General features: G+C 42.9%; 1 protein-coding gene across 1 annotated transcript; it reads right to left on the bottom strand.

Moving 5' to 3' along the window:
- Positions 1-2,515: 2,515 nt before the first annotated feature.
- Positions 2,516-11,657, bottom strand: C8H1orf52 (chromosome 8 C1orf52 homolog). Its single transcript, XM_030571480.1, has 3 exons — positions 11,354-11,657; positions 9,941-10,148; positions 2,516-6,592 (listed from the first exon to the last, which is right to left on the bottom strand). The coding sequence occupies exons 1-3, from the start codon at positions 11,630-11,632 to the stop codon at positions 6,516-6,518; spliced, it is 564 nt and encodes a 187-aa protein (XP_030427340.1). The 5' UTR covers positions 11,633-11,657; the 3' UTR covers positions 2,516-6,515.
- Between the last annotated feature and the right edge of the window lie 39 nt (positions 11,658-11,696).

Raw genomic sequence — 11,696 nt, 5'->3', positions numbered from 1 at the left:
CATTCCCCAATAGCTTATATGGCAGAAATAAGATTTAGTGTGTTCTTGCCAAATCTAGACCAATTTTCACTGCAGGATAACAAAATTAATTTTGGGCTTTTTTCCTCTCAAACTGGAAGCTTTGAACGTCACTCTGTAAAATATCATAAAAGGCCCAACTTGTAAAGGTATTTAGGTGTAGATTTCAGAAGTGCCCAGGAATTAGGCATCTAGATGTTTTTGAAAATGCCACTAGAAGCCTATCTGCATCTCCCTGGCCCAAACTGCACCAATTCAATCAAGGGGACTATGATTTGATAGACTTTTGTAACTTTAGTGACTTGGTCTCCTTTCTCCAGAAAGCCATAATCAAAACCATATTTGTGAAGCACTGATTTGGAATACTGATGTCAGAAATGGGATAGCACAGACATCTAAGGTCCCTCTTCTACTTTGTGAATTGTATCAAAAATAGGGAGTTGAATCACTTGTGTGTGTTTTGTACCAAAAAAATTGAATGGCTGACCTACCCCAGAATACTCAATATTTTTCTTAGACAGCTGTGTATGACTTTTAACCTTATAGCTCATTTGTTGAGAATAAAACCTATTTGGTTATTAACTTGTTAGCCTCATTAATCTGTGGTTAGATCCTTCTAAATATTCATTGATTGTGTGGAGATTATAGTCTGGAAGGAATTAAAAACAAATTGAAATTTAAAAAAATTACAGTAGTTTTAAAGAGCTCATCAGTCAGACAAAGGCTATAACACACAATACTTAACAGAATCAGAAGTTGTGGGCCACAATCTAGGAAACATCCGAGACAGCCATGTACCTTTTCCCAAGACACTCTGTTGAAATGGAAGAGTATTTGATTCATGAAAAATGAGTGTCTGTATAACAGCCATTTTTCTAGCATACTTAATTTAGACACCCTCTAGTGGAATCTCCTTGGAAAAAAGTTAGCAAGTCTAGCACTTTAGAGATACCATCCCTTTAACTAGAGCATGAACTGATTCAGATTCATTATACCATTCCATTTCTTCATCATCCTAATTATGTAGTGATATGGATTCAGTGTCTTGCCTCATTTAAATTCTCTGAAAAAGTAAATGTTTTAAGATCAATACAGTATTTCATTCCTGCTTAAAAGCACACAGGAATCTGAGTTATTTACAACACCTATTGTTCTCTGTGCATCCAGACTGCCGAGAGAACATCTGTCATCTGAGTGCCAGCAGGACCTTTACAAAAAAGCTCAATCTTCCTAATAATCCTTCATCCTTTTATACACCTCATCCTTAGCAATCACCAAAGGTAGAAGCGACTTAAAACAGACTTTCTAAGAATTAGCACTGAAAATATATCTTTGAAAATCAGTTAATCAATCCCCAACAGTTATTTGTACATTTGTCCTAACTGACTGATAAAGTTTGAGTACAGTTTATTCCAGTCCTGTGATTATTATTCTCCCAGAACAGAAACTTGAAGAAACACACAGGGTGTTAATAAAGACCTAAAGAGGAGTTGTTACTACTTAGTAGCAATTTAAAATGGAAGCTTTTGGCCAACAGAGCCTACATTGACCACCCCCACCCTACACCCCTTTCTGTTTGTAAAGGCTGGCTTGTGGAGCAACTCCTCCCCTTCCCATTCAAACCAATGGCACCATGAAAAACAGTACAACAATAAGTGTAAAACTTGCTCATGGATCAAGGCTGTTTCTCATTCATGCATGGAGACTTTAGTCTGATTCATCCAAACCACAGAATTATCCTACAGAATTCACATAGCTAGTCTGCCACTACTGTAAATACTGTAGTTTGAGAAGCTAATGGAAGACATGGGCTAAGGAGAGAGAATGGGAAATCTTTATTAAAAAACAAACTTTTAAAGAGAGCTCCCACTCTGAGCATGTGTGGGGGGGGGGAAGAATCACAATGGTAAAACAATAGCTTCAAGCTCTTTATATTAAAGTGCTTTGAAATCTACTGATTAAAGGCAATAAATAAGAGTCAGATATTTATTATTAATTATTTTATTAAGCATTCCTTTTAAGATTAGCAACACAGACAATACAAAGTGATGCTGAAACTAAATTGTTAAAAGTGTCTAAACCCAGCTACCATACATATGATATTGTACCATGCTAGCCACAGACTTCACATAACCAATGTTTATGCCTTAATCAAACAAGCCCCTTTTGAGCATAAAAACCACTGCACCAGATTCTTGATGTCCAACTATCAAACTGGCTTTTCCAGAGATCATAGCACAAGTTTGTCAGAAGTTTAAACAGAGCTCAAAAAACTTTTCAGCTTGTTTCTAAATTACCCAAGTAACAACTCTACAAGGAGTTTCAAGATCCTACAAAGCATTTCTTATCCCAGCCCCAAAAGAGCAACTAGTCCCTCATATCATCTAGCCAAGTTCCTCAAAGCACCTTCTTCTATTGTGTCCTTGGGAAATTACTTAAAGCTGGACCCGGCCTACTTCCCTTGTGAACAGATTCTCTGATTGTCTTTTTGCTAAGGGCCTACAGTTGTGATATTTACTCAGGTAGAAAATAGTAACCCTCTCCTGATAACTGCTGGATAACCCAACACAATGCTCCATATATCTCTGTATTAATTAAATTACTCCATGCCTGTTTCATAACTCATCTAAAGGCAGCTAGCTGGACTAGGAGCTGACATTGGAAGGTACAGTTTTACAAAGAAGATAAGCTCAGACATCTAGTTAAAATTAGTGTGAAACACAGATGCCAATTTAGCACTCCTAGAAACTGAGAAAACAGCTTCCAATAAAAACTGGCTGAGAGAAATATCCAAGACCCTTGTAACTGAAGATTGTGTTCTGTAACCCTAAGACTGAGGGGCTTCTTTCGTAGACAACTCCTTACATCATCATCATCCCCATCCCTGTGTTAGGACTTTATTCACAGGATTCTTGCCTATTTCATAGCTCTCCCTGCCAAAATCCCATTGTAGGATCTCTTGAGGAACACAGTATTTATTCATGCTCACCTGAACATTTCCTTTCTTCAGACAAGACAGCGCAGCCTCCCCATGTTATTTTTATGGGGAAGGTTATAGATATCAAGATATCTGAAGTAATCAAAAAGAAAATTGATTCATGTGCTCTGTGGCTCTTTAACAGCTGGAACATATTTCTGAGATAGTGACTGACAGATGTGGTTCTACCTTCAAACTGCAAGGAGGCTAAAATGCCAGTGTAGGTTCAGGGGACCTGGCAATGTATAATAATTTTAATACTTAACTCTTATATAGTAATTTTTATCACTGGATCTCAACTGTTTTTGCAAAGGTCAGTATCATTCATCTCCATTATCCTATATCACAGATGGAGAAACTGAAGTAGAAAAAGGTGAAGTGACTTGTCCTAGATCACCCAGCAGGCCAGTGGTATGGTATAATGAGCAGAGCATTCAGCTGGCACTTGAGATCTGAGTTGTATTCTCAGCTCTGCCACTAGTTGCTGCGTAAGCTTGGGCAAGTTACTTAACCAGTCTGTGCCTCAGTTTTCCCATCTGTAAAACGGGAATGATATTGACCTTCATTGTAAAGCACTTTCAGATCTACTGATGAAATGTGCTATATAAGACCTAGGCATTATTATTACAAATCAAAAGATGAAAAGTGATACATGCTAAATATTGTTACCCCTTCTGAGCTGAGTCCTTAGCCAATATTGGGGAGGAGGGCAGGTTGTTTCCCTTAGGAAGAGAAATTGATAAGAGAGTTAGATATTTCTTTACTGCCATCTTGTTTATTTACAAATATACAAAGTCCTATTTCTCTGAAAATGGTAGGAATCAAAGAGGCAATTTATCTGCTCACAGTTCCAAGCCTCTTTCCAGCCAGCCACTTTCCCAAAAAGTTCTCTCTCTTAGCTTTCTCTCAGGGCTATGTTACCAGTGCTTCTCTTGTTGGCTGCTTCTCCCACAGACACACACCTCCACCAGTCAATACTCAGCCTCCTACATTTTCATTCAAACCCCAGCAACACACACCTGTTCACAGAGTTCAGTTTCTGACTGGCTGCAACCTTGCATGCGGTCTGCATTTTGAGTAATGCTTCTGTTGTTTCAGCTACCTTACTCTAAAAGTTGCATCCTATATTTATCCAGAATGAAGGACAGCTATAGTGCGCACCAGCTTCAACAATGTTTCGCCCAACCTCCAACAAAGCAATATTTTTAATTAAGTCCCGTTCCAGGTTAGACATGGTTTCTGCCACTAACAGCCAAACAGGTTGGAAGCTGTTAGTTTCAATAAGGCTCGATATTAACCATATCATTATACTCTCGGTGTTCCAAGGCCAAACAGGAGTCACTAGTAAGTACCATCATCACATGCTGATCCTTGCCCAAGTTGCTACTAGGGTAATGAAGCAAATAATATGAAGACAAAAGCCTCTTTGTCATGCCACCACTGCAGACATGCATCTACTGCCAGGGTCCCTGGCTTTAAACTACAGCTATGGAATTGTTTCAGCTACTTCAGGCAGCAGACAAAGAGATCTTTACAGGATCCAAACATTAGTCAATCTCTTAGACAACTGTGAGGTTTGAACAGATTGAATCTCTCTAGTATCAAAAATCAGCTATCTTGGCTAACCTCAGGATATTCTCTGTATTTACTGGGATCGGGTAATTAAGGCAGAATTTCCAAAACCTCTTTAGATCAAATAGCACCCAGGAGAGGGGGTCCAGCACCTTGCTAACTAGACAACAGGGAGCAGAATAGCACACCCACGAAACTGACCTATTAGATTTCATGGCTGAAGAGAATCTCAGTATCACTCTTCCAATCCAGCTCTCTATACTTGTAACCAAAACTGAAGTTCCTCTTTGACCTCAATTTAAGGATTCTTCGTAACAACACATCCTTTGAAGAATACACTCCCAACTCCAGTGATCCACAGGATGAACAGAGAAGGTTGGGTTTAGCCTGATCATTCACAGACACTAGCTTCAAGTTTAACACATCAAATTTTTTCCCCACCTTTGTAAATGGTGCTTAATAGGCTCAAAAATATAATGCTTAATGAGACCACCTAAACTCATGAACAAACAGTACCCAGAGTCAGGCTAGATCAGTAGTTGCATAAGTAATCAGTGGCTACCTGTGTGTTGACAGAAATACTGTGTCAGTAACAGCCATGGCAGTCTTCACTAAGGTGTAAGAGTAATGTGCTGGAGGAGATGCTCTCTTTTTGAATTAAACATAAAGCTGAATTTCTTCCCTTGTGTGATTCTTAAAATGGGTGGCAATTTCACCCTATGGGAGGCTGGTCACAATTAGGTATTTACATTCTAATTTCAAATGGCTGCAGCATTGCACAGTTCCTAAACTGTCACAGTGTGTAACTATGCCCTGTGAAATCACGGCCCCACTCCTACCGTTGAACCTGAATCATTTCTGATTGCAATGGTCCTAGGCATCATTTATTCTCAGATATGCGTAAAGCCCTCTGAAAAGATGTGAATCAGGAGGGCATGTTGCTTGACTAGATTCTACAATGTGAGCAATGAACAGACCTAGACTGCTTGCTTGCTTGCTGCAGAACTCCTCTGTTTCTGCTTGTGTATAAAAGTCACCTGAGCTTCATAGTGCTATTTTGTACTGAAGGAGATGCATTTGACAATCGTGTGTTGAAGTTGAGCCATGACAACTTCTGTTTTTAGCATGCATGTCAGTTTTGTTCTCCACTTTGAGAATACTGAATACATAAATTGACCCCATTCTGCAATATTGACAATTTTCCTCATATCATTTAACCTCATAAGCCACTGCTGCAGGCAACAATATGGTTGTATCCAGCATAGATTTCAAAGCAAACTCCACTTTTCAAGTACGTTTTTGAAGGCCAGTGTCCTAAATGAAGCAGTAACTCTCAATTTATTGCACATCAAACCTTGAAGAATCTATCAAACATCTCTAATATACTGCTAAAACACACACAGTATAGAATTTGTCCATTATATTGCCTATTAAACAGCTAAGCTATATACATTTTCAGATGTCGTTTTAATTTCAGGTGACCTAGGTATTTACACTCTTTACATACATTTCAAAACAGCATTGATTAAACATGTACCACAGTACATTACTTAAAACATTTAAAAAATATCTTCCTTTATAAAAGGTTTTAGCACAATGGCAGGTCAGCTGAGAAAAGCTCACATCACAAGTCTGTGGGTAAAGAGAATACCACAAAGCCGTATAACCTGTACGAGCACAAATATTCATCAAATACTTCAAAAGGTTATGTTTTAAATAAATTGCTTACATGGACTTAATTTTTGTTCAGTGGATACAAGTTTTATCACAATACTGATCCATGAACTCTTGTGCTTTCCAAGTGGCAAATATTCTATAGAAATTAAAAAAAAAATCTCTAAACAACATATGATATAAGTTAGGTGAAAGTGTATTTGTTTCCCATTTCAGCAGAGGAATCAGAGTTCACTAGGTGTCCATTGGGGCCAAATGCAGTTCGTCCTGCTTATTACTTCTTCCTCTTAGTTTCTTCTCCAGTGTCTAGTTTGCGTTTCTTAGTGGAAGCTGGTTCATCTTTTTCATCATCTTTAAATAAAAGATGGTGTCAATTAACGCAAGTACAATATATGAACTCAAGCTGGAAAGTTAGATACATGTTGTCACATACCCTAGCCTCTTGCCAAACCAATTTATTTTTCCACTTCTGAAGATCCGTTGGAACCACACACACTAGGATGGTGGATAACATCCCCACTCTTGGAATGGACCAAAGTGTTAGTAGGAAAGATTTATTATTTTTATTATGGTAGTAACCAGGGGCCAATCATGCTAGACATTGTACAAACAGCAGGAGATAGTCCCTGCCTCAAAGATCTAACAATTTAAATAGACAAGACAGACCAAGGATAGGAAGAGAGATATTACATATAAGCAGAGGGTGATGGTCTGCAGATTTCATGTTTGTTGTACAATGTCTTTTTAATTTCTGGGTGGGATTTTGTTAGGAGGGAAGACAAAGGAAGGAGGATAGGCTAGTGGTGAAGAGGGAAGGAAGAAGGGGAGCATGCAGGGCAGGTGAAATGAAGAGTGGGAGGAAAAGGGAGCAAGAGCAAACAGTCAATATTCAGAGTGAAACTGTAGAAAGCAGTTGGATGCCATCCTCAGATGATGCTCCCTTTGTCAAGCAAGTTCTGAATGAGCAAGCCTAAGCTGATATCAAAGACAATATTGGATGCTTCAAAAGAAATATTTTCTACTTTTAGCTCTATTCTTTACAGCTTGTCTTGAGTTATTCTCACACACAAACACATTTAATACGTAGTTGACAAAAAGAACATTCAATGTCCTATATGGCCAATTCTTCCAACCTATGGTATCAAGATGTTTAGGTGCGTGTATTATACATGCTCTTCTAAAATACATCTTTCACTTACAGCTCTTTTTATCCTGAAGTACTTTACAAACATCATAAATAACCTGGCCTACCACTGAAATATAGCTACTTCTGGGGTGAAACAGTAGTTCTCATAACTAAATTTTCTTTTAGTTTTGAAGGTAAAACCTGTCTGAAATTAAGATTTTTAAAAAAAACTACAGACTGAACATTAAAAATATTCTGCAGACCCTGCCATCACTTCTTCATTGGAGGTAGGCGCTGGATTCACCGTGCTGATGCTATGAGGAGAGGAGTGGAGCAGAGCATCACAGTGCCAGCCTCAATTCATGCCAGCAAAGACATGACACACACAGACAAATTCAGGTCTGTTGCAACTTAGGCACATTTAACATGCACAATTTCAACTTTACGCTGAAGGGCCGGAGTCTGAGGGGGTGTGGCCTCAAGTGGAAGAGGCATGGCCTCAAGATTTAAAGGTCCTGGGGCACCAGCTGTGGCTGGGAGTCCCAGGGCCTTTAAATCACTCAGGTGGCTCCCAGCTGCAGAGATGGCTGGTAGCCCCTGGGGCAAACTAAGGGAGCCAGGGCTCCAACCACCGTGGAGCTCTGAGCCCTTTAAATGCCAGCCCCAGCCTGGCTGCCAAAGCTATGGGCCAGCATTTAAAGGGCTCCTCTGGGCTCCCCGCGGCAGTGGGAAGCCCAGTGGAGCCCTTCAAATCCCACCCCGCAGCTCCGGCGGCAAGGCCAGGTGGCATTTAAAGAGCTCCTCTGGGCTCCCCACGGCGGCAGGAGCCTGGAGGAGCCCTTTAAATGCCACCCTGGCTCTGCCACTGGAGCTGCGGGCGGGATTTGAAGGACTAGGGGATATAATTTTCAGTATACGCGGTTTTCGCTTTACATGATAACCACAGAATGGAACCCCCACATATGATAAGACTTGCCTGTACTATGGATCTAACCTTGCTGCTGAATCACAGACAACATAATTCTGTGAAGAGAGGAAGAAAATAAGGCAGATGGATAGTATTGCTCTGGCTTAGAGAGGTACAAGAGGAGGAGGAACAGCAGGCCACCAATGGCCTTGCCCCAAAGATCTCTACAGCAGAGCCTGGTGATGTGCACCACCTTATTTGTATTTTGTATTAACATCTTTCCCTCTAGCACATGTAGCAGTATTCAGCAAATCCACTTTTTATTCACATTCATGTTAAGCTTAGTACATATGTGACTGTGGAAAGCATGGCCACATTACATCACAACTATCTGGAGAAGAAAGAACTATCAAAAGAAACACAATGTAGGAACTGCACTTACTATTGGTTCATTAAAGCAGATAGTACATTTTTAATGAACTATTAATTATAGGACTGACCTTGAACTATAAGGTGATCAATGGTTTCAAGCTTTGATTTATGAAATCTGGATGTTTTAACTTTACATGGTATCCTATGAGAATCTTGATCCTTTAAAATCAGGGATGTATTACATTATTATTACTTCATCCCTTTTTCTAAGTTCAATATAACAAAACCAAATGTTTGATAAAAGAGAAGCTTCAAACAGGATTTTGGAACAGCAGAATACGAGCAAGAGAACATTTAACAACCCCAACAACAAGAGAGACAATTAATGTAACTAAGCTCCCTGGGACTGCATCCTGCAACAACCTATAAATTAGCTCTATAGCACATGGTTGCTTGGAAAATGGTTTATTTGTCCCTTTCTGATGAGTTTCTTAATACGTGCTTAGAAAACTAATCAAAATCATTATGATTTTCCCCCTACTAAGAGGAATTTTTATAACAGGATTTTACACGTAATCATTCTTGAGCCACTAGTACAGTAGTAACTTACCATATATTAGATATTGTCTATTATGGAGGAGGGGAAAGGAGGAAATCCAGGAAAACCAAACTAAAAGCAGATCACATAATACACACCCAAAAAGAAACATCCCTTTTTATTTTTCAGACCCTTCTAGGATTGCCAGGAGTCTGGTTTTTAACCAGAACACCTGGTCAAAAAGGGACCCTGGAGGCTCCGGTCAGCACTGCTGGCCTGGCAGTTAAAAGTCCGTTGTTTATAGCAGCTGACTTGTCCCTCCAGCTCCTAGGCACAGGGACAGATACGTGACTTCATGTGCTTCCCCTAGCCTGCCCTGTACCTAGGAGCCAGAGAGACACATCGCTGCTTCTAGGAGCTGCCTGAGGTAAGCACTGCCTGGAGCCCATACTCGAAATTCCCTCCTGCACCCCAACCCCTTGCCCCAGCCCAGAAGTCTCCTTCTGCACCCAAAGTCCCTCCTGGAGCCCGCAGCCCTGTGTAACACTCCAACCCCTGCCCCAGTCCTGAGCCCCCTCTGACACCCCAACCCCCTGCTGCAGCCTGGTGAAAATGCGCCAGTGAGCGAGGGTGGGGGAGAGAAAGCAATGGAGGGAGGGCAGATGGAGTGAACCGGGGCAGGGCAAGGATGTTCAGTTTTCTGAAATCTGAAAGTTGGCAACCCTAGACCCTTCACCAGATTAGATAATTACCCACCTGATTCTGAAAGCTCTTGCTCCTCTTCTGGTAAAAAGTTAACTTTGTTTGTTTGCTGTGGAGCATCATCACCATTGTCCTCATATATGTTGGACCATTTTATTGCCATATCAAGCTCAGGAGGTGGTGGCGGCTTCTTTTCCTTAATACTGTAAATCTCAGGTGGTGGTACTGCATTACTCTTCCACAATTTGAATTCCTTAGGAGGCTGTTGAAGAGAACACAACTGTTTACAACAATGCACTGCAACAAAGCAAAGTGGAGCAGAATGCGAGAGCCTCACGTTAAGTCATCAAACCAAAGGAGATCTGATCTCTGGATTACCAAAAACAGTTACCAGAGGGGCCCTGGCATAGAGTGACCAGATATCCCAATTTTATAGGGACAGTCCCGATTTTTGGGTCTTTTTCTCATATAGACTCCTATTACCTCCACTCCCATCCCAATTTGTCACATTTCCTGTCTGGTCACTCTACCCTGGCAAGGTTAAACAAGAAAGAGCCTTTCCCCTAAAACAATAAAGGGGAAAACCAGAAAACTAAACCCCATGCACCCAGCCCAAAGAAAATAGCAAAGATTCAATAAACTTGGTGAGGAGAAGTCTGATTTAGAAACCTGTGCGGGACTATTTTTTAATCCCGCTCCTGCCCCTACCCCACAATACTGACTCCTACTGTTACCCAGTCCAGCTCCAGGGCTCTATCCTGATGTTCCTCCCAGTGCACCTGTTGGGAAGTAGTTCTGGCAATCTCACCATGGTGCTGTTTGAGGGCCTTGCTCAAGAACAGCGATTTCTCAACCTGCATACAGCCCAATCAGCAGACAGCTGCAGCCCAGCTGGGTGTTAAAAAAAAATTCAAAATGTGTTGCTCTGGTCTAAAAGGCAATGGGGCTGGTCCGGGAGAGACAATGTCTGGCAGCCTACTGGAGCGCTACTGCCAGCAGGGGACTGGTGAGTGCCGTGGGGGGACAGGGTGCGGGAGAGTGGGTCTCTGGCCAGGGTTGCGGGGAGGGGGGCATCCGCAGGTTTTAGGCTACCCTCCTTTCCGTGGCGGGGTCTCTGGGCAGGGGGCGCTGGGCATAGAGGATTGTGGAGATTTACGGGGGGCGGGGCTGTGGTTCTCAACCTGCGGCCCATAACGATAAATAGGGTGAGAACCACGGCTGAAGAGGGTCACAGTGTCCTAGACTAGCGGGAGCCCGGTAACTCGGGAGCCCCCGATGGCCGCTTGGCTCCCAGGGGGCGGGAGAGACTCCGCTCGCCGTTCGCAGAGGTTCGGGGCTCTCCCTGGGGCACCGCACCCGGCAGCACAGGGCCGGGAGGGCCGCGCGCAGAACGCCGGGCTTTCCCCGAGAGCCCTCCCCGTATCGCGCCGACCCGAGCCCCCACGCGGGGCCGTCCCCGGGCCTCACCTCCTCGGGCGCCCGCACGACCCGGCGCTCCCAGTCGATCTGCTTGTTGAGCGGGTTATAGAGAAAGGACGGTGGCCGGGACACGTTCCGGAACAGCTCGTCGGGCCCAGGCAGCCGCGGCTTCCGGCCCGGGCTGGCCCCGGCCGCCTCCCCAGCAGCCCCGGCCGCCTCTCCCCCGGCGGCGCGCGGCTCGTCGCTCTCGGAGTCCGAGCAGGAGCTGCTGCTGTCACCGCCGTAGGCCGCGAAGTAGCCGAGTGGATCCTTCCCCTCCGCCGCCATGGCGGGGCTGGCGCTGGGACACTCAGCGGCCGCGGAAACCCGGCCTGGAACCAAAGGTTCCGGG

The sequence above is a fragment of the Gopherus evgoodei genome, chromosome 8 (genome assembly GCF_007399415.2).
Source record: "Gopherus evgoodei ecotype Sinaloan lineage chromosome 8, rGopEvg1_v1.p, whole genome shotgun sequence".
Taxonomy (NCBI): Eukaryota; Metazoa; Chordata; order Testudines; family Testudinidae; genus Gopherus; species Gopherus evgoodei.
The sequence above is the reverse complement of the archived record's forward strand: the minus strand, read 5'-3'. Positions and strand labels throughout refer to the sequence as shown.